The sequence below is a fragment of the Sminthopsis crassicaudata genome, chromosome 3, assembly GCF_048593235.1.
Source record: "Sminthopsis crassicaudata isolate SCR6 chromosome 3, ASM4859323v1, whole genome shotgun sequence".
NCBI lineage: Eukaryota > Metazoa > Chordata > Mammalia > Dasyuromorphia > Dasyuridae > Sminthopsis > Sminthopsis crassicaudata.
Window position 1 is genome coordinate 17,947,727 of NC_133619.1, and position 24,251 is coordinate 17,971,977.

Here is a 24,251-nt window from a genome sequence, read left to right on the forward strand (position 1 = left end):
GTGTGATGAGCAGCCCCGACGAGCGTGGGAAAAGGAGTGAGAGTCTAAGGCCCTTTTAACTTGCCTTTGACAAGGCCTCCTGGCTGGTCAGCCATATCACCAGCCACATAATTCCCAAATTTCTAGCAATCAACACCACTTTTTTCTTTTGTGACACTCTGAGAATTAATTTCATGCTTATGAAGCTTTTAAAAAAAACCACCATATTCTGAGGAGAAGATCCCAACATAGCTGAGGAATGAAAGCAAATCGCCTCTGGAGGAAAAAAAGATCTTGGATGTGGATTCCGTCCTCACTGCAGGAACCTCACAATCTTTTAGAGAGAAGGGAAGGTTGTCTGGCTCTCTGTGTTGAACCACGGCCCCCCACAATTCCAGAAGCCTTCCAGAAGAGCACTGGCTCCATAATGACACTAAAAACTCACATTTACAGAGCACTTCAAAGGCAACAGCGTGCCTCCCTCCCCAGAGAGTGGAGTCATCACCACCATTTTCCAAATGAAGGATCTCAGGCTGCAAAGTATGAGTCATCTGCCCATAACTCAGAAGTGGGCCCTGAATCCAGGTCTTCCAAGTCCACCTCCAGTGCTCTTCTCACAATCCCCATCAGCATGACTCGACGCTCCAAGGAGCATGGGGTCAGAAAGCCAGCACCTCACCCCCATCAGCAGGGAGAGAGTTTAGAAAAAAATAAAACAGCAGTGAAAGCTGCACTGCAAGTAGCAAAGTTGAAGAAATCACTTAAAAGATGGTGAGATGTCTTCAGCTAAAGAAAACAAGCATATACTATCATGTTCATTTCTAACTCAATGGAATTTAATTCTCTAAAATGAAAAGCTGATCTACAATTTTTCTTTTAACATGTGACATTCCCAATTTCACAGTCATATAATGCAAAAATTATCAAATTTCCTTATTAACTTGCTAAACTATTGTTTATAGTAATAAGATACCATCATTTTGAAGGAAAACTATTAGGCCTTTATTTTAAAAAATCATTTAAAATTTTTCTTGATTTTTTTTAACTATTAGGAATTTTTTTTTTTACTTTATGTTCCATTTCAGTTAACACACTTCACTACATCTTGTTTTTCTAACTTTGTACACTAAAATCATGTGACCTTTTTGACATTTTTTAAGAAACCACATGCACCTGGGGTTGGGTTAAATGTCAGACCCTTATCTCTCTGTAAAACAAATTATCTAAATTCTTTCAACCTGTGGAAGGCATTTTAAACCACAGGAGAAGAGGCAAAAAATGTATTTCAGATGTTTTAAGGAAGTACATAGTTCAAATATACCATGTTTTTCACATCCACACTATAAAGAGAAAGCCCCCATTTTTTCAGTTTTATGAGGCCAGAAATGAACTATTTACTATTAAGTATATACAATGAGACATATCATGAAGTACTTTTCAGTCTTTAATATAATATTCTTTAATGACGCTGTACTGCTTAATAATGTAATAAATTCAAGTAATCAGATTTTTCCTCTGAATTCTATTTGGTTTTAAGTCTCAAAAATGACAGTATCTTTATTTTTTGAAAGACGAATTTATGGGACTAAAAACAGCAACTTCTGGTGCACCCCATGCTGTCTCAGCCCAATCTCCTGTACCATTCCCATCTCTAATAATTCCAATACACTCCTAATGTTGACCCTGGACACTACAAGACCCTTCATTTCCTCATCTTTAAAATGAGGAGAGGGATACCCACCATTACCCCAAGGTCCCAAGATTAAGTAATATTTAGCGGAACTTGAAAAGCCACTCCTCTGAAAACTGGAAATCCATGTGTGAAGTATCTAAGGCTAGGGCTTGGTCAGTCAGCGTCTTCGCTGCTATTCAGGCTCTTCAAGGATTCCCTAGAACACAAGAGGGTGTGACACATCTCGGTCACATGGCAGGCATGTTCATATAATAATCCTTAATTTAGGGAACGTTAGAGAATTATCTATGAACAGAATAGCATCTTAGTTTTCTTTAACTCTTAAAATCGCTCAGTTCTTCATAAAAGGCTTAATGTCATTTTTCATAAACATTCATCTCACTAGCAATAGTAAATAGCGAAGCCACGTTCTTGTGAAAAGTCCAATTTTTATTCTCGAAAATCATGATTTAGAAAGCATGTCGGTCACAACGAACAGGGACAATGCTTGCGGTGTAGTCCCTGGTTAGACATCGACCTGCAGCTGTTCTATGTGTGGCCTGGAGCCTGGAGGAGGGGCAGGGCAGAGGGACCCAGAGCCCACAGCAGCAGTGAGGGCTTTCCTTCCTCTGCTTCCAGGCTTCTCTGCTCTGCTGGCCTTGAGAAAGCCATGGCCCGTGCCTCTCAAGAATAGCACCCTCCCCAGCCAAGCTCAAAGGTTTTTGTGCTTCCAAATCCATCCCTGGGAGGAATTCCTGGCCTGGAGAGAGAGTCCTCCATCCCTGGCGGTCCTCACCATCCGAGGGCTCTAGGAGGTGAAGTCAGACTAGAGGCAGTCATCCCGACTCAGGCACTGGGCAAGAGCAGGGATGGGAAGAGGCAAGGATGGACATAATAAAATGAAAGCAGAGGACAAAGTCCAAGGTCTAGCCCCAGGCCAGCCGGAGGATGGAAAAAACGGTCTCATCCTTCTCCACTTCAGGAACTTGTCATTCATTTCTCAATCCCTCCTTCGCAATCTTGGCTTCACAGATACTCTTCTCCAAGGGCACCGATGCTCTCTTAAATTGCTCAATCCTAGGACCTTTCCTTTGGTCCTTGACCTGGATACAATAACTGTCCCCCATCCTGAATTCTCTCAAATCCGGTAAAACTCCCAAACACGCTCAGTCCAGTCTCCTTTGCAGGACCAGCACTTTATTCTGGGACGTCTCTTAGTGATCTCATCAGTCCCCGTGGGTAAACTATCACCTCTATGCAGGTGATGAGAAAATCTATACAATCCTGAGTGTGTCAGATTTTCTGCAGTATGTAGATCAGTTTTGCGAAATTGTTTTTCCCTCCCTTCTTCCCATCTCTCCTCCTACCCCACTGCTTAAATCCACTTTTTACCACTACCAGAAAAAAAATAATCTTTCTAAGAAATAGATCAGGTCATTTCACTTTTCTGTTCAAAAATTTGGTGGTTTCCTCTTGCCTCTTGAATAAAGTTCAAATTTCCTGGCTTAACATTCAATGTTCTTCACATGTCAGCCCACATCTCCACAGCTTTATTACTCCCCTGCAGGCACGCTGCCCTTCAGCCCAAATGGATGAACCTCTGAAATGGGCCCATGCTACAAAGCACAAGCTACTTCCATACACCACAAGCCGCTTCCTAGGTCTATAGAACCTTTCTCCAGACGCCCTCTTCTCCCTCTAGAAGACTTCCCTGGGTGACTCGTCAGCCCTCAGGCTTTCAGTGCCGGTCGTCTGCAGATGGCTCTCAGATATGCTTATCGAGACTTAACCTCTCTCCCTTCCATTCTCTTATCTCCAACTGCCCATCAGATATCTCAAAATGGACATCCAGCAGCCATACTCAACTTGTCCCTGAGTGAACTCACTCTACTCTCCCCTCGACTCTCCCTCTCTTCCTGAGTTCTCTAATCTGTCAAGAGGACAACCATCCTCCCGGCCGTCAAGGCTCATAATCCGGTATCCTCCTCAACGGCCACTGTCTCGATGGAGAAAGTCAGTCAGCATCTTTGTACCCCTCACACCATCCATGGCCTTCTGAAAGTGAAGACAACCCCCTGGTGGGGTCCCTTAAAGGTTTATGTACCCACAGGGCCCTCCACACAACTAGACAATCCTCCTGTGCTGCCCTTATCCCCTCTCACCAGGCATCCCACCCACCCCAGGGCTCTCCCACTCAGCCGAGGCCCCTGCTTCAGAAAATGGAGGCCTCCTTCTCCTATCACCCCCATGCCTTCTGCCATGATCCCCTCACTTAGGTAGGCCTAATGTCTCTGCTGACTTCCAGCCTTGCATCCCCAAGTAGTGTCCAGCAGATCCCTCAATTCCCCATGACCACAACTGAGCTCACCAACTTTCCTTAAGCCTGCCCTCTTCCTCACTGGCACTGCCCCCCTCACAGCCCATTTCCCAACCTCACCCTCATACCCAATCTGCTGCCAAGGCCTGCCACCTTTGTGCTACCTCTCACCCAGGCCCCTTTCTCCTATACCACTATATACTACACTCTAGAGCCTATAACAAGGATCCTGATACAATCCTTCAGTTCAGGCCCCATCACCCTTTTCACCTAGTCCCCTATTGGGTCTCTCAATGCTCCCGAAGTGCGGGCCCCCCTTTCTTGCTCACAGATATCTCCCTATCGGGCGCCTCACCTCTCCCTTACCGCCCTCCTCACCTCAGACTTGGACTATGGCATTACCTGTGGGCGCAGGAGGGGAAGGGCCTGTCCCTTTCCCACCTGCCCAGTCTCCTCAGAGCTCATTCCCTTTCCCGTACAGGCCCCCAGTTGCTCCCCAACCAATCCCTTTTGCTGGCTCTCTCCCTCCTTGCCTTCCGCTGCCTGCCTTCCTGACGTTCCAGGGAATCTCCCACCTCTGTGCCTTCCCTTTGTGGGCCCATCCTGGGTGTGCCCACTGCTTCTCCCATTGCCCTATGAGTTCTCTGAGAAGAGGGACCTTCTTTTCTTCCTTTCTCTGTATCCTCAGCATCTGGGACACAGTTGATTGGCTGTCGCCCTTCACTCCCGAAGAGGACCAAGATGACATTACTATGTTGGGGGGCGGCAGCGTGTGGCTGACCTCCTGTGCCCTCATTTGGCAGGGGCACAATGGGCCGAACCACCTGTGCTGGGTGGGTCCTCGGCATCCAGGCCTTCTCCTGCCAGGTGATTTTCAGACTCCTCTATGGATGCCTCAAATGGAAGTGATTCAGTTCACACCAGTTTGGAGTGACATTGAAGAGATTTCACTGACAGATGGGGAAGAGTCAGGAGAGAGAGAAAGGAAGACATAAAGGTCCAGTTTAGTGGGTTACTGAGCAGAGGCCGTGCAAGCACAAAGATGCTGCAGGAGAGTGCTAAAGGGAGAGACTCCCCACCTCCAGGGAAGGTAAAGCCAGCAGTCTACAGCACCCATTGTTCAATGCTGCTCTGAGTGCTGTGAATAAAATTCAAAAAGGAAAAGAATTCCAGGAGATTGGGAGGATGGTGAATGAGCTCTCACAGAATGAGAGTTGTTGCTTACATGGGGGGGGGGGGGGGCGGGGTTTGAGGGACAGGTGGGCAGAAAAATAAATGTTTAGCTTTGGAAACGTTGAGTTTGAGGTTTCAAAATATACAGATATCTGACAAACATGCTGTTGGGGGGGACTACAAGACTAGACTTCCCACATCATCCTCCTAAATATCCCTGAAACAGATTCAGGATGGAATCAAAGGAGGTTTTCACTGAGGTCCCCCCCCAGTCATATATAACTCTCCATGGCCCCATTTGGGATTTTCTTGGCAGAGAGACCAGAGTGGTTTGCCACTTCCTTCTCCAACTCATTTTACAGATAAGGAAACTTGAGGCAAACAGGATTAAGTGGCTTGCCCCCGGAAACACAACTAATAAGTATCTGGGGCCCCATTTGAATTCAGGAAGATGCATCTTCCTCACTCCGGGACTGTTACTCTATCCACTGTGTCCCGTAGCTGTCCTTTTTTTTTTCCCCCCACCAAGTTTAGTTGGCTACTATTCTTCAGCATTCTAACTGTAGAAAAACAGGGAACCACTACAAAAGCAATCCAGGAATGATTTCCTCAAATTTCAATGCTGTTCGATAAATGCTTAACCTTTTGACAAACATGACTCTAATCAAAACAATAAAGTGATAAATATTACAAGGGTCCTTTTTATTTTTACTCAAATTTAAGTTTTGCAATAATTTTTGGTTAGTTTCACTCCTATGGGTGAAGAATCTCTTCTTCTTTACTGACGCCTCTAGGATCTAATCCTCAAAGGTCTTTCTAAACTTTATACTCACCCAATCTCAAACTTCTGTATTTTATTCTTCATAATTTCTTTGGCTTTAAGACTAAGCTTCTCGGGGGCAGCTAGGTGGGCAGTAGATAGAGCACCAGCCTTGAATTCAGGAGGACCCGAGTTCAAATCTGGTCTCAGACACTTAACACTTCCTAGCTGTGTGACCCTGGGCAAGTCACTTAACCCCAGCCTCAGGAAAAAAAAAAAAAAAAAAAAAAAGACTAAACTTCTGACCCAATCAATAGTTTTCCTTATATGGTTAGTAGATCACAAACCTTCTAATGATATTTTCACAAAAATAAACAAAAAAGGATCCAAATCATATTTTAAAATTCTGAAAAATTTTAATGCCATAGTTGCACACAAAATAGCACAACTATTTATTTAGCAGCCAAGAAGGGGGAAAAAAAAACAAATTTCCAATTCAGCCAAGAGGCAAACTCAAATTGAAAACACTGTTAGATTTAAGTTGTAACTGTGGCATTTCAGACATTTGATTAAATAAAGTAGAAGATTTTGTAAAGACCCAAGTATTTTTAGTATTTCTGTAAAAACTACAGTGACACGTATGAAACAACAAGCTCAGTCAGAATCTTACAAGATTTCCCTTGAGTGAAAGGGCACGACCGCTGCTTGTTTGAAAAAAATGTCTAGTTGTAATGTTGTATTCTGGGTTGGGAGATATCTTCATTACTATCTGTGTGACATAATACTTATCAACAAATTTTAGAAAAAACCATTAGGACGTGACCCCTAGTCCTTAAACTCAGAGTTTGTCATCTAGTAGACTGATAGCAAGGGAAATCTCCACGGTCGATGAAATAAACTGCTCAGCGTTTACGACTGCAAAGTAAAGAACAAGGGAGAAGTCCTTTAGCAATAACTAAGTAATAATCCGTGATTGATTTTCCTTTTCCTCACAAGGAAGCTCTCCTCCCAGTAGCCTGGCCACCATTACCCAGTGCCCTGGGGAGGGGTCAGGAGGTCACCACTTCACTCAGGGCTCAGAGTATCCAGCCTTTGGCCAAAGGGAGCCAAGCTCTCCAGGGGACGCAGCCGAACCCCAGATGACCAAGAGCACGATCGCCTTCTCCGTCTCTTGCCCATCTTGCTATCACAGTCTATGTGCTCTGGGATCACAGGCCTGGCACCCACAGGCTTTAGGACAAGGCCATCTGTCCCAGCACCCTCATTTTGCATACACGAAACTGAGACCCAAAAGTCCCTGCCCAAGTTAGGCAGTTAGCAAATGTTGGCAGCCCCTGTGTGTGCCATGGGTGTGCTAGGCAAGCGATCCTGCCAGCATCCCTAAAAACCTGCCTGGGATGCAAGGGCCAATGAGCCACGTGTAGCCAATGACCCTTCTGTCCTCAGCAAGGGGAGGCCCAGGGGAGCACTCAGCCCATGAGGATGACTACCAGAGACAGGCCTTCCACTGACTGAGGGCTTGGGAGGGTACCAAAAGCAGAGCACAGGGCCTGAGGCTGTGAGACTGCGGCCATGGGGTGACAAGAGCATGAGGACCCTGCCCCCCAGGCCCTCACATTCACGTTTTGGTGGTGGTGACCATGGCAGCCTGGCTCAGGGACTACACGGTTTGCAAAGGGTGTGAAGGGAGCATTTTACAAAAAGGGCTGGGAGTGGCAGTGACCGCTGCCCCAGGATCCCTCAGGTTGCTATGGTCGGTAAATTGCTCACACAGCAGAATGCCTGGCCCGTGCGTGACCAAGCTCAGCTCCGCCGGTTCTTGGCCAGAAGGCCCAGAGCCAGTGACTAGACCCAGAATGACAGGCTGTGCCAAAGCTTGTTCATCCCTGGCACGTTCTTATCCTTCAACAGTCAGATCCCTGCCACAAGAAGATCACTAAAGATTTCTAGGGAGGAGTCACTGCAAAACCGTGGGGAAAAAAGCACAAGGGCTACAGCAGAGCTGCTGGCCGAGGGCCTGGCAACAGCCCCCAGGCATCCATGGCACCCAAGTCTCAAAGGTTTTTCTTTAATACAGGTACTCCACACTGACTTCATTTCAAGGGAATGGTTAAAAAGAAAAAAAAAAAAAATATATATATATATATATATATATATGTGTGTGTGTGTATATATATATATATATATATATATATATATATATATATATATAAATCACTTTTTAAAAGCATTTAAACAGACTAACAAAGCAAGAGATCTATTAAATGTTAAGTATGTTCAAGTCATTGTGCAGTCACAGAAAAAAGGAGAAAAGCAAAAACAGTCCCTGCCTTTGAGCAGCTTATATTCTAGTGTCTAGTAGACAATTCACAAACAATTGTGCACATGCAAACTACAGACAGGCTAAACAGAAGGTGGCCTGGGCAGGAAGCTGCTAACAGTGAGAGCGGATGGATGGGAAAGGCCTCCTGCAGTGAGCGGGATCTGATCGAGGGAAGCCAGGAGGCAGGAAGCAGCAGGAGGACCGCTCCAGGTGAGGGGACGGCCAATGAAACGGCACCGTAGAGACAGAGCAGTGAGTGAGGGACTTTGAGAACATGCAGGGGAGGGATGGAGGTGAAGGTTGCAGAGGGGAACAGTCAACAGCCAAACACAAGCCAGGGCCACTCCCAGATCCAGAAGATGTGGACAGCTTCCTGCTCCCTATTTTAACAAGAAAACCCCAACTCCACAGAGAATTTTATTCCTGTAGGAGGATTATGGATCAGGCAGCTGCCAATCTTTCCAACTGTAATGAGTGAGACGGTGTCAAGAAGAGCCCTTGCCATGGAGCCAGATGTGTGCCTGTGGGGAAACCCTCTGAGGTGGTGCCAGGGCCCATGATGTCCTCCTGTTGACTCAACATCTGCAGCCCAAGAAGAACGAAGGACAGCCCTCCACCAGCAGGGAAACGGCTACTCCTTTTGTCCTTTTTTCACCCTTCTGCCTCCAGCTGCTTGCCTAGACCAGCCCAAAGCCGACCCCCTCCCCCCAGCTCCTATTCCTGGAAGCCTCCCTCTCTTTTCTGAGTGCCTAAGAGAGGCTGGCCTTGGGTCAAACCTAGAACAATTCTGAGTTCTGGAGCACTTGAGCTGAGAAGTTTATAAACAGAGACAAGAGAACTTGAAGCAGGAGTCTCGGACAGAGAGACGAAGCATTCAAACCATCTGGTGTGGGGTCGAGAGCAGGGCACCTGCCCGCACCCCACAGGACTAAGGTGGACGGTTCAGAGTCTCAGGGAATATCTGCTGGGTCCCAAAGGGCCTTACCTCAGAGAAGGGCACAAAGCTACTGGAAGTGCCTCAGGCTGATCCGCAAGCACTTGGAAACCTGGACTGCCGGGTAGGGGAAAGTGCCGAACACAAAGTCTGGTGGCAGAGGCGGGGATGCAACAAGAACAAACAGCAAAGGAGCCCAGGAACTGCTGACTGAACCCCAGGATCTCAACTTCCCTCATGGTGTGGAGCTTTCCCAGCCTCATGGCTGAAGACGGTGCCTGCCTTCACAAACCAGATTTCTGAGCAGCTCACAGGCGGGTGGGCTCAAGACCACCTAAACCTCCCGTGCTCTTCCAGGAAACCTCCACATCAGTTACTCTGCACTCAGCTTAGTATTATAATTGGTTCACTTTTTCCAAGTCAAGGGCAGTAAATAAACAAATAAAACAATGCCTTCTAGAACTAACTCTGAATTTGGGATTGTCTCTGGATTTCAGTTTCTTCCAATGGTACAAGTAATTAAGAACCAACTCCATCTGTTTTTTTTTCAATTCACAAATACATTTTGTTCCCTCTTGTTATAATGGATATTCAGAAGTTCATAAAAATTGAGAAGGGATGAAGGTCACTTAAAATTTTTTGAGGGGAGACATTCTCTGAAACTTTCCTAACTAATGCCTGATTGATTTTGACCACTGGATTTCAAAAATTATTGCAAAATCATTTCATAAAAAGACTTCTAAAAGGAGTTTAAGTTTCAACCAAAAATTATTAATGTTCATGGCATATAAATGAAGCTGGTAGGAAAAGGGTAGATTAAAAAGCAATGGAAAAAAAGAATTAAGGGTTTTTTCTTTATCAGATAGATCTGCCTAAACTTTTAACATACAAGATTACCACCTTTTTTTTTTCCCCTGAGGCAATTGAGGTTAAGTGACTTGGCCAGGGTCACACAGCTCTATCCACTGCACCATCTAGCTGCCCCAAGATCATTACCTTTTGTTAAAAATTCTTATAGGATTTTTCTACTGGACAATTTAGAAAATAAAGTGGTTGGCTGGTTATAAAACTTACCTTGCTGGGCTAAAGTTGATCTTAGCATTCCAGTCTTTGACCAAATTTTTACTTGTCCATCTTCACCGACTGTAAAAAATTATGATTCAGTTACTGATAATCTCAAATTTTAAAAAGAAAATTTTGGTAATTTAAATATATACTTAAATGAAAGATGCAAAAAAAATGATTAATTCTTTTTTTAAAAATACAGGTACCATTGCTTTTGCCAGAATTTCTTCTAAAAAAAATTACAACATACATTTAAAACAATAATTTTATCTGTATTATACCCTAAATTTCACTTTGTGACCCCAAGCAAGTTCTCTCTCAGCACTATAGGCAATTCTCTTAAGTTGTAGAGAAGCTGCCAACCACCACTGTTTTGAAGGTTAATCAATGAGATTAGAGGTAAATTTCATAAGCAGACTTTCATTCACAAAAAAAAAAAAAAAAATCTTAGAATCAGATCTAAATAAAAGGAACAAATTTATAATAGTTACAAATCAATGTCTAAATAAAAAAAAAATCAGTTGTAGATACAGACTTTAAAGCACAAATAAGGAAACAAGTAATCCTTCCTTATATATTGTAATATTGGTCTAACTCTCTAGATAGTCTGAAGGCCCCTAGCCCAGAGAAACCCACCATACTGGTGCCACAGTTGGTACCAACACTAGATCAACTCAGCTTACTGTGCCCCTGAACTCTCAAACTCAAGTGATCCAACACCGTCAGCCTCACAAGTAACAGAGATTGCAAGGGTGCCCCTCCACACCTGAAGGAGTAATTCTTTTCTTTCCTGATTTACTCACAAAAGGCTGCGTTTCAGCAATTTTGTTTTTAGACCCTTAAGCGTTTGGTTTTGGTTTTAGACTGAGTATTCAAACCTTTAATAAACAAGTGATCTCATTGGGAGGGATGTGCCCTCCATAAGTACAGCTCTAAGCCAGTCTCCTTTTCCCACTAATCCTCCACAGAGGGCCTGCCCAGCTCTCCAAGGCCTGCAATATCTCGATAACACTAGTCTAACACTCAGGATTCTCTATTTCTTATCATCCAAACATTTGTTATTCCTTTCCTAAATGCAAACCAGTCTGTCCACCTCTTCCTGGTCAAACTCAACAAATTTGTCTGCAGCACTTGTCGATGAAACGCACACCTGACAAACCAATTCAAGGGACTTCTAGGCCAAGACCACATCTTATGAGCAATGGGTGACTTTATCTAGCTGGTTTCTTAGAGAGGAACTACCAGGAAAATTCTGCAGACACCCAACAGCAGAATTCCTCTATCCAAAGGGATCAGGAGCTTACAGCCTGGGAGCTGCAATGGGCAGGAGCAGTCAGACAGGACAATGAGGAAACCGAGCCCCACACAGGGCAAATGGCTTAGCCGAGGGGCCCACGGCACTGGCAAGCGTGCCCTGCCTTAACCACTACTCTCCCTGATGGCGGATTCGGCCCAAGAGTGGGGAGGAAGCTCTGTGCACAGCTGACCGCGCCTGAAGAGGGCCTGCATCTGTCCCTGCACTGAGTCAGACGGCTTCGGGAGTCACCCAACAACAGACGCAGCTGATTTCATAGGATCAGTCCTTCCCAGTGGGGCAGCTGCTCACTTGTATCTTGCTGCTCTTTTCTCTGCCACGGAGATGTCAGAACCAACATGAACAATGGGAGCTGACATCAGTGACAAGTGAGAACATGGACTACTTCGGTGAGTTCACATTACCTGGGCCCAGATGAACATCCCCAGGTCCACCTGGAACAGTTGGCAATTGTGACTGGGGAGCCACTGCTGTGGGGGGGGGGGAGTCCTGGGGAGTAGGCAAGGCTCAGGAGGACAAACATCCCCGTTTTTTAAAAAAAGAAAAGAACAGAATCTGCAGATTCTAGGCCAATGTGTGAATTTTAGGATGGATTAGTGAGCATTTAGGAAAGGAAGCAATGAGGAGGAAGAGCAAGCAAGACTTCACCAAGAACAAATAATGCCAAACTAGCAACCCAATCGAAAAAGAAAGTTAAACTAATCCATCAGGAAAACAGAGAGAATATTTCCCTGCTTAAGGATTTGATTGTGTTTCATGCTGTTCTGTGGACAGACATAGCCACACAATATTCAAAAAGACTTGAAAGATGTCAACTGCACTACAAAATCACTGATTTGACCAAAACTTACACCACCACCCCCCACACACACAGAAAATTGGGAAGCACTTTGGCAAAAATTAGGCTCTGATCAACGTTTCACACCTCATATCAAGATATGCTCCAAATAGATATTTAACTTAGCTATAAAAGGTCATATCATAGAGAAATTAAAGGAGCTAGAGAAGTAAATACCTATTGCAACTATGGATGAGGTAAAAATTCGTGACCAAATGTGTGGGAGGTCATTGAGGATAAAATGGACATATTATTATAATGAACTTAGAGAAGAAGCAAAAATACATAATAAGATTTGCAGCTTATGAATGATCCTCTTTTGTCTATTTGGTATGTAGTAAGTTCAGAAGAAAAATAAAAAACAAAATCTTTTAATATTTTTGCCCACTTGCTTCTATACATAAATTGTTATTTTAACTAAGTTTACAGAGAAGTACATTGGTATTTTTGTTATTTCATTAAAGCTATTAATTTATTTGGGAGAAAGCTGGGTCTTCTAATTCTACTCTCATTTGCCCATTAATTTCACTACATTTCTCTTTTATTTTACTTGTATTGATATAGCTTTCTAATAATTTTTACATAAATCGCATTTGTGTTTAGAAAAGTCAATTCCAAGATTTACAATATAGTGGTTTTTATTATGAAATTGCTTAAACTTTTTTTACTCGAGTGTGAAAGGTTGAGTTAATTAAATGTAAGTCTTTTTATTTTCTTTATCCTCCTATATTAAGATATGTTTAATATACTGAGTTATAAATATAACAATATAATGGTTTCAGTTTAAAATATGATATCCTTGCCTTTGTTGTATTTTAAAATGCAAAAAATTTTGTGGCACACCTATGTCCTCTTAATTTTTTACCTGACTGACCAACTTCACTTCCTTTATTAATGCTTCTATTTTTCCTGTTTTGTTGTACTTGAAATAAATTTTAATACTCTTAAAACATATGTTCAGAATAGTAATCTTTGTCTTTTACCTATTTAATGGAAATGCTACTAATGTTTTTCTATCCTATGTAAGGTATACCTATAGGCTAAAAGCAAGAAGATACATTTTAATTGTGTTGAGGGAAAAAAAAAATCTTCATGCCTATTGTCTTTTTTTTATAGGTGCTTTGTTAGGTTCTTACTAAGTGCTAATGAGATAATGAGATGATAAGTTCTTACTAAGTGCTAAGTCAGTACTTGACAATTCTCTAGTTCTGGCCTTAACTGGGCTTTTTTACTTCTGTGTCCTCCTGGGGAAGAGCTTGCATGCTTAGGAGGAGCAAGTTCATTGGTTGAAGTAATTTTCCCCAGAAGCCCTTGCGTTATCCCACGCCCATTCTCTGGGAGGATAAAAAAGGGCATCTTGTCTGGACCAGACTTGAAGCGGCTCTCTGGAGGGAGAAGTCTCTCCTCTAGACCAGAGAGCAATGGGCAGTCTCTAGAGATAACAGCACATTAAATTATGAATAGATACTCTTCCACATAGTAAATATATAGGAGACAGGAGTCTCCTATATAGAGCCTATATACCCCAGACTCATCCTGGCAAAAAGTGTTGCCCTCATTTATTTATTTTAAACTGTATTTTGAAGTACTGATTTATTAGAAATGTAGTCTATTTGTATTTACTAGTCTCTGTATATGCTGTTTCCTCATCACTGAATACAAGGTCCCTGACAACAGAACTCTTTGTAATATCCACAAATGAGTAATGAAGTGGTTCTTGATTGGTGGAGATGGATGAACAAACTATGGTACATGAAAGGTGAAAGAACATAAAAATTCAGAAAAATACCAATTTGTAAGGATTAGTACAGAATAAAATAAGCAGGGCCCAAAGCATTTCCATCTCTACTACCACAGTGCAACACACAACAATGGAATCTTTAAAGCAGATGACTATACAATCAAGTTAGCTCTCTTCCTCCCAGCAGAAAGATCAGAGGACTATTAGAGTAAAATATTTGATCTGTTGTCCAATGTGACCACTGTGACTTTATTTCATTGTTTGGGGAATTAGCATTATTGTTAAAAGGAAGGAATTATTCTGGGGAAGGTGTACTTCTGGAAATTGGTGAATGGACACCAAAAAAATCAACAATTTTAAAATATATATATACTATTGTGTTAAAACAACTTACCTGTAATCAAAGCTGTTCCTTCATAATTCCATCTCCCGGCAAGTACAGCTCCACAATGAGCTTCTACACTTTTTTCCACTCTTCCTAATTTTGAGATCAAGTGAAATTTACCTGAACCAAAAAAGTTATATTTCAGAAATGTTGAATTTATAAAATTAACATATTGTTATATGATTCTTTATTTGACATAAAGATTTAATATAGTTGATTCTGAATTATACTGAGCAAATATTTAATTTTGGGGCAGCTAGGTGGCGTAGTAGATAGAGCACCAGCTTGAATTCAGGAGGACCGGAGTTCAAATCTGGTCTCAGACGCTTAACACTTCCTAGCTGTGTGACCCTGGGCAAGTCACTTAACCCCAGCCTCAGGGGGAGGGGAATATTTAATTTCAAATTTCTTTCCATATCACATAGAATTCACAGAAGTTACAATCCCTGCCATCAGATGATAAATGATTGTGGAAACTAAATGAATTTTTATATTAGTTTAAGTATAATTAAGAAGGCAATCTTCCTACAAAAGTAAACAAATTCAATACCAGCACAACTATCAGCATAATAACATTAACAAGAAAAACAAAAGCCACATTGATTACATCAATAAATTCTTCCAAAAATAAAATTAGAAAAAATTACAGCTTTACTTTATATTAAAATATTAGAAAGCACACAATAAGTCAGTTGTCTTACGAGGAAGGGACTTCAGTAGCCGTTTCGTCCGACCCTTCAAGTCTACTAATATGTTTTACAAGTGGTTGGCCTCTGAGGAGAGGGAATTTACAGCCTCTTCAGGCAGTCCCTCCAGGCACTCTGTCAAGCTTCCGACAGCTCCAGAAATAATGGTTATCTAGCTTTTTCTGACAACAATCCTCAATCTGTTTCTTTGCAACTTGCATGTCTTGCTCCTGATTCTGGGACCAAAGAGAACCATACAGTACATACTCCCTGTACCCCGCTTCAAACACTTCAACATTGTTCTCATAAATAATCTCATTGGATCTTCTTTTTTTAAAGCTTTAATATACTCAATTCCTCCTATAATAGAGACTTAAGAACTTCCATCCAATATAGTTCCCTGAATCTGGTTAATTAGTATCTAAGAGAGCAAGAGGGAGGAAGAAGGAGAGGGAAAGCTGTCAATCCAGAAAGCCAGTAACATCAACTGCTCTTTAAACAGGACATCTATTTCAATTACAGCAACGCAAGCACTCATGCCATGGGTGCAGGCCGCAGCCCAGACACACCTTACCCTTACAAATGCATTCACTGCAGAGTTAGAATCCAGTCAGGATCAGAATGCATGGTCACCAGTAGGTCTTTGACTGAATTTCTACTTGGCATTTTGTAGACATCTTTCCAGGACTGCTCACATTTTGTGAATAAGGCCCCATTACTCATGAGCCCCAGGAACAAACCACCTCTGCTTACTCACCCATTTTCTGGGTGATATTTCTTCCAGATTCCCACCAGATTAACATGCTATTGGAAAATGTCAAACAAAATCAATGAGAACACATTTCCCCACAGGTCATGTGCACTGGTAGTTTGCTAAGTCAAGATAATGACTAGAGTGACACTAGTACCTTCAGCACTTCTTGCACATAGCTTATTACGAATATACTTATGGGTTACTAACCTATTTCTTCCTTGCTCTCTACATCACCCTCAACTTTGATCAGTTGGAGAGTGTGTTGTCCAGAATTGCAACCATATGACATCCCCAGGAAGACAGAGGGTTAACAATAGCTAACAAACTGGCATTTATATAAGGTTTACTATGTGGCAGTTACTGACCATAACCCTGCTTGGTAAGTTGCTACTATTATTATGCTCATTTTACAGATAAATTGAGGAAAATGGGCTAAGTCACCAAAGTCACATTGCTAGTAGGTGTCTTGAGGCCAGATTTGAACTTGAGTCTCCCCATCTCAATCAATATAACCTAGATGTGGTCAAACAGGAGATTAACATCCTGCACGTCAGTGAATTGGCGAACAGAATTCAGGTGATCATTGCACAAATTAGTATGGGCAAGAATCCCCTAGAAGAAATGAGAAAGCCCTCATGGTCTCTAAGAGTGAGAAAGGCATTATCCTGGTATCTGCTCAAATCCAAGGCAAACCATTCAGTTATCACAGGAATACCAGTCTGTGCTCCAACCACTGATGCCAAAGAGGCCAAAATTAGGAAGCATGGCTAACAACAGGACGAGTGAAGGTGATGGAATTCTAACTGAGCTACTTAAGATCTTAACAGACAAAACTCATAGTAGCTACTAGATTGGAAAAGATCAACTTATGCCCGAGGCCTGAAGAACAGCAATGCCAAACAAAGTTCAAATTTCTGAACAACTGCACTCATTCACACTCCTGCAAAGTTTTACTTAAGATTCTCAAGTCAGGCTTCAACAATATTTGAACTGAGAATCACAGGAAGAACAGGCTGGTTTGAGGCTGAGGAAGTAGAGACCAAATCTCCATCATTCACTGGATTATGGAGAAGGCAAGGGAGTTCCATCTGTTTCTGCTTCACTAATGACACTAAATAAAGCCTTTGACTACGTGGCACAATAAAACACAGCAAGTTCACAGGGGGGGGAGGGTACCAGAGCATCTTTCTTGTCTTCTGAGGAACCTGTATACTGGCCAAGAAGTAACTAACAGATTTAAAATTGGGAAACAAGTATGACAAGGCTATATGCTGTCATCTTATTTAATTTAAATGCAAAGTACATCATGCAACATGCCAAGGCAGATGAATCAAAAGTCAGAATTAAGGTTGCCAGGGAAATTATCAACAATCTCAGATATTCAGACAATACCGTTTGGATGGCAGAAAGTGAAAAATTAAGAAGCTTCGTGACAGAGGTGGAAAAAAAACAGTATAAAAGCTAGCTTGAAACTTAACATTAAAAAAAAAAAACAACACAAAAACCTAAGATCATAACAACTGGTCAGATCACTTCCTGGCAAACAGGGGAAAAAAATGGAAGCAGTGTCAGATTTATATTCTTGAACTCAACAATCACTGCAGACAGCAACTGCAGCTATGAAATTAAAAGACGCTTGTTCCTCGGAAGATATGACATTACCTTGCCAAAAAGGGCCCATATAGTCAAGGCTATGGTTTTTTGAGTAGCAATTTATGGTTTTGAGAACTGGACTAAAAGGAAAGCCTGACCACTGCAGAATTGAAGCTTTCAAATTGTGGTGCTGGAGAGAACTTGAAAGTCCCTTGGACAGCAAAGAGATCAAATCAAAGAAATTATCTCAGACTTTTCATTGGAAGGACAAAAAATAAAGCTGAAGCTTAAGTATTTTGGCCACATAATCACTCACTGGAAAAGACCCTAATGTTGGGAAAGTTTGAAGGCAGTAAGAACAGGGACAGGAGATTAGATAGATAATGTCATGGAAGCAACAGAAACAAGCTTGGACAGATTCCAATTCATAGTGGAGGGCCTGCCGTGCTACAGACTACAAAAGTCACAAAAAAGTCAGAAATGACTAAACAAATGAACAACAACTTTCTGGCTCTAGGCCCACTGCTCTATCCACTGGGTCACGACTAACTACTGTGTTAAAATAAGGGGTCTGTGCATCAGGAAGTATGGAGGAAACAGATGAATCTGAGTACAGTGAATTTGGGGAAAACATCTGCTTAGCAGAGATGTAGGGTTGTATAAATAGAGATACACCCCCAGAATGTATTTTATTCTTCACTTCTAACTGGTAACAAGAGCATAAAGTGAAATGATTCTATCTTTTTTTCTCTTTTCTTTTCTTTTTAATTTTTTTAAAAAATTTATTATTATTATTTTTAAATGATTTTATCTTAAAGGAAGCATCTATTATCCTAGAGATTTCCTGTTTAAACAGAATCTGATAAGATTAAAATTAGAAGAAACCTTATCCCACTGGAACATACCTGATCTTTAACAACTCCTTAGATCCCAAGGTTTACATATTTCCTGATCTATTACACAACCACCCAAATAAAGAATATGACCATTTAGTCTTACCTGATGTGGATTACTTCATCTTTCCTTTTGTCTTTAAATATTGCCCTAAGTTAATGGGGAAAAAAAATAGGAAGGTGACCCAGCCATGCCAGAACCCAAAACTATATTATAAAGCAGAAATTATTTGGACTGGACTGGCTAAGAAATATAATGGTAGATCAGTGGAATAGATTAGGTACACACAAAACACAACAATCAATGACAATGGTAATCTACTATTTGATATCCCAAAGACTTCAACTTCTGGAGTTCTGGAGTTCTTTGACAAAAACCACCGGCAAACATTCTCCAATTGATAAATGGTCAAAGGATATGAACAGACAATTCTCAGATGATGAAATTGAAACTATTTCCACTCATATGAAAGAGTGTTCCAAATCACTACTGATCAGAGAAATGCAAATTAAGACAACTCTGAGATACCACTACACACCGGTCAGATTGGCTAAGATGACAGGAACAAATCATGATGAATGTTGGAGGGACTGTGGGAAAACTGGGACACTGATGCATTGTTGGTGGAGATGTGAAAGAATCCAACCATTCTGGAGAGCGACGTGGAACTATGCCCAAAAAGTTATCAAACTGTGCATACCCTTTGACCCAGACTACTGCTGGGCTTATATCCCAAAGAAATACTGAGGAGGGGAAAGGGACCTGTATGTGCCAAAATGTTTGTGGCAGCTCTTTTTGTAGTGCCTAGAAACTGGAAGATGAATGGATGTCCATCAATTGGAGAATGGTTGGGTAAATTGTGGTATATGAAGGTTATGGAATATTATTGTTCTGTGAGAAATGACCAGCAGGAGGAATACAGAGAGGCTTGGAGAGACTTACACAAACTGATGCTGAGCAGAACCAGGAGATCATTATACACTTCAACAATGATACTGTACGAGGATGTATTCTGATGGAAGTGGATATCTTCAACATAGAGAAGAGCTAATCCAATTCCAATGGATCAATGATGGACAGAATCAGCTACACCCAGAAAAGGAACACTGGGAAATGAGTGTAAACTGTGAGCATTTTTTTTTTTGTTTTTCTTCCCAGATTATTTTTATCTTCCCAATACAATCCTTCCTTTGCAACAACAACAACAACAACAAAATTCGATTCTGTACACATATACTGTATCTAGGATATACTATAAGATATTTAATATGTATGGGAATGCCTGTCATCTAGGGGAGGGGGTGGAGGGAAGGAAGGGGAAAACTCGGAACAGAAGGAAGTACAAGGGATAATGTTGGAAAAAAAATTTACCTATGCATATGTACTGACAAAGAAAATGTTATAATTATAAAAATTAATAAAAAAAAAAAAAAGATTCCTTTCTAATTGCCCAACCCATGGCTGACCTTGATTCACAAATCCTGAGTCAAAGGCCCCCTTTGAATATCCAGGTCCAGCCCCCACCATCAGCTCAGCTTCCCCCAGCCCTCACCTGATCTGAGCTAACTGAAAAGCCCGCCGAGAACTTAGAGGTACCGCCCACCATCTTCTAGGTATAAAAAGGGCCAAGCCAGAGCCCTCCGTGAAGGAGCCCTCCCAGCCAACACATGGTATCCTTCCAGCCATGTAAGGGTTCCTGACCGCCCAGCGGCCACCTCTGGCCCTGGCGTCTTTCTAATTGAACTTTACTTCCAAATTCCTACAATAAACCTTTTATTTATCTAAAAAAAAAAAAAAAAACCACCGGCAAAATGGAAAACTATGTGGCAGAAACAGACTGGCTTCTCACACCATATACCAAGATAAGGTGAAAATGAGTACATGATTTAGACATAAAGGAATATAAGTAGATCAATTTTGCAAAGTCCCTTACAATTTCTCTTTCCTGATTACCTCTTTATGCTTCTCTCCTTGAAGGTAAAGATTGTATTTTCTCTGTTTCTGCATGTCCAGTATTTGCACAGTGGCTGGCAGAGAGCAGGTGCTTAATAAATGCTTATTAACTGACTGATGTTGAAACCACAGGATCACTCCTTCCATTCATGTGACTCTGGAATTTCTAGCATATGTCATCCTGGAAGAAGCTATTATGAGAACTTCACTTTCTTCATTTTCTGCTTAGTTTTTTACCCCAAGAACATCATGTCTACATACACAGATCACCTGAGATGGCCAAGCAGAATGACTTTGCTTTTGATGCTTCAACCTTGACAGTTACCTCCCTTCTGATGGAGAGACTCTTTTTAGAACCTTCCTTTCGAGAGGGCTCACAATTCTCCGGGTTCACTCGGTTCTCCATAAGCAGCTCTGTTTGGCTGCATCTCCCCAGACATCACAGCTCTCCTCCAACACCTCTTGCGTTCCATCGCCCCTCCATCCCTCTTCCCTCTGTGTATTCTCTTCCTCTACTGGATTGTAAGCTCCTTGAGAGCAGATGTTGTCTTTTTCTTATTTGTATCTCCAGCACTTAGGACAGTGTCTGGAACCTAGTTGGCATTTAATAAATCTTTACTGATTGAATGGAATGGAAAAGAAGAAATCCCAGCTATCAACAACCATTTTAAAAAGCTCTTTATTTTACAATAGTAAGAGAAATATCAATTAAAACAACTCTGAAGTTTGACCTCACAACAATTAGATTGGCAAAGGTGACAAATGAATACTGCTGGAAGGGTTACAGGAAAATACAAATTAATATATTGCTGAAGAAGTTCTGAATTGGTCCAACAATTCAATAAAGCAATCTGGAATAATATATAAAAACTTAAACTATCTGCTCACCAGTAGGCCTATTCCCCGGGCTGCTCTGGCCATACCACTTCCAGCAACGTGGAGGCCTTACCATGTGGAGTGGAGGTAACCTGCTTTACTGGCTGCCTTCAATCTTTAAAACTTTAGTCAATCAGGGTCTTTTGGCTCTGCTTTTTTTGTACCTGCTGTATCCAGAGAGGGAAGAACCCAGTTCACTCAAAAGCAAAGGTTCCATGAACTAAGCTAATGAGAGAAGGAAGATTCTCTTTCCCCAATCCCCGCTTTTATGTTCTAAAAAATGGGCCTCAAAAGAACACTTTTTGTTGCAAAATACTGGAGATGAATTTAGCGGTCTATGTATATAAAGGAAGAGCATCGCCCCCTAAGACTGACAAAATGGGGAGAACCCTGAACAGACTTAGATGAACTGATCTAGAGTGAAGTGAGAAGAACAATTTCTACAAATACCACAAGGATGTAAAGGAAAATGACTCTGAAAACTTTTAGAAGTCTGATCAATGACTACAGAAGACTGATGATGACATGAAGCATACTTCTTACTTCTTGGCAGAGAATCAGCACACAGCCTTCAGTCCAGAATGAGACACATTTTCAGATACAACCAAAGTGTGAATTTATACTTTATTCTGACTCTACTTTTTTGTTACAAAGAAAAGTTTTGAGGGGGTTTTTTGAAAGGGATGGAGGAGTTTGACTAGGGATAGTGATAGCAATGCAAAAAAAATATATATATATATATCAATGAAACATTTTAAAATGTACATAAGATGAACAGACTGTTGTCAGTACCAGTGAATTTAAATCTGATATATGCTTTACCAAACAAGGAGTTTACTTAGTTACCCAAAAAGTCAGAACTAGTGCCTAGATCTATATAGAGGGAATGTACTTATATTACCCAATTTGAGAGAAAGAATGTGTCCCTTGGCTTATGAGTGATCAAGTCAAGAGAACAGGGTGTTTTTTTTTACCATCATCTATTAGAATTAATTTTGGGGGGAGATAGAACTTCTCCTAAAGTTTATATTGATATTAACATGGGTCACTTTAATATTTTTTAAAAATCCCAACTGAAACTATGCATTTCTTCATTTTGTATGTCTCGATTACTACAACATGGGAGTTGGAAACTGCTTGGGAAGGACTTTTTCTCCAATTTAAGAGAAGTTTTACTAGTTAGAAAGCATTCTCACCAACTAGCTTGTACCTTAATGTGTCTGACAGATGTAGTCAAAACAAGTCTATGTTGACTTTTGTTAACTTCCCCTAACAATATAGTATTAGATTAACTAGGTCTCCAGGGGGAACCTTGCACATTGTCCCCTGCAGACTGATTCTCCTTGCTCCAGATACAGATATAGAAGGTAGCAGGATGTAATAGAAAGGGCATTAAACTTGGTCAAAAGAGTCCCTAATTTGGAGGAGTTTCTTAATTTTCCAACTTCTCCTTACTTTCCTTAATTTTGTGGATCTGGAATCCTTTTGTGCTCTCCCAGTGCTGCCCTCTGGTTCTAAACCCCTCCCTCCTGCTGGTCACAGATTGACCGCTCTGCTCATGTCAATGCTAGCTGCAGCTTGGAACTACTTTAGGATAGATTTTTTTAAAAATCTAAAATCCAAATCATTCTAATTTAAATGAAAGAGAACCATAGATTTTTATAATGTGTTGTGTAAAATGTTTTTCTAATTAAAAAAAAAAAAGTAGATTCTGTTACAAGTTTGAAACATTAACAGGAAGCTGCAGTCTGGGAATTTTCTCAAAACTATACAATAATCCTAACAAGAATAATAAGAATTTGTTGTATAAACTATCACGTCAACATTAACATAGTTAATGCTAATGTTCAGAATCACATTTGTAACCTTGAATCTTGTTTCCTACCTGTACTGTCTCTTCTAACAGCTTCCCTTTCATTATACAGTCCTTTGTGATCACCAAGTGCTTTCATATCTATTATTTCATTTGACCCTTACAACTCTACCAATAAACAAGCATTTCTTAAGTGACCGTCACTGCCAGGCACTGAGCCAGTGCTTGGAATCCAAGGGTAAACTTTGACATAACTCCTGCCCCTCCAGAGTTTGGGCTCTAGCACGATAGGCAGATGAACTCAGTGACTTACCCAACATCACAACACTGCTCAAAGCTCAACTCAAACTCGGGGCCTTTGCTTCCTACTTAGTCGAGGCAACCCCCACAATACCAAGCTGCCTGGAAGGCTCAAGGGAAGCAGATGACTAGATTATTCCTACTGAAGTCAGTTAAATTGCTGCAACCAAATAATTTAAGGCAAAAGAAATCGTTTCCTAACTTATTAGAACTGGCCATAGGTACCATCTAAAGTCCCCATCAGAAAAAAAAACAACTTTCCACTTGAATCTTCAGCACAGAGATAGATGCAATGCAGACATAAATACATCCTTCAGCTTAGCCCTCCCTGGTATCGTAAGCCACAGCAGAGGTTGCTTTCCATTTGAATATGAGCAAAGGATTCTTTCCATTGGTACCAACAACCATCACTTGAGTTATAATAAAAATACACAAATCCTAAAACTAATACATAAACTTAAATATCTGATTCTCAGCTGTTAGACAATGACAATTTATTGAATTATATTAATGTTAAGCTTGCATATCAGTTGTTACCCTCAAGCTAACAGCATTAAGTCAGAAGCACTGGTAATAATAATAAATGGTTCTAATAATTAAATAGTTCTATTAATAACTATGTGAACTTGAAAGTTTTGCAAAGCACTTTGCATCTTGTCCCATTAGATCTTTACAACTGTCCTCTGAGCTAGATGTCCATTTTACAGATGAAGAAACAAAAACTCTTTATCTCAAATGGCTTGAAATTTTAGGAATATCTCTTTAAAAAAGTCAAGGTCTGGTTGGGCTACAAAAACAAAAAAAGCTAACCCTTCCTTAAAAGACTCACCACAAAACAATACATGGAAGTCAACCAAAAACATGGAGAGAAGTTTTCAGC

The 24,251-nt window shown here is 41.2% G+C and overlaps 1 protein-coding gene across 2 annotated transcripts in view; it reads right to left on the reverse strand.

The window, feature by feature from the left end:
- Window positions 1–24,251, reverse strand: part of IFT80 (intraflagellar transport 80) — an 85,453-nt gene that overhangs the window by 49,192 nt on the left and 12,010 nt on the right. The window contains exons 3-4 of one of the 2 annotated variants that reach the window (XM_074298101.1): window positions 14,512–14,731; window positions 10,233–10,301 (exon numbers count right to left, since the gene is read on the reverse strand). In XM_074298101.1, the coding sequence (XP_074154202.1) occupies window positions 10,233–10,260 (28 nt within the window). In that variant the 5' untranslated portion in view covers window positions 10,261–10,301; window positions 14,512–14,731. The remainder of the gene's footprint in view (window positions 1–10,232; window positions 10,302–14,511; window positions 14,732–24,251) is intronic. The other variant, XM_074298100.1, reaches the window with a different exon arrangement.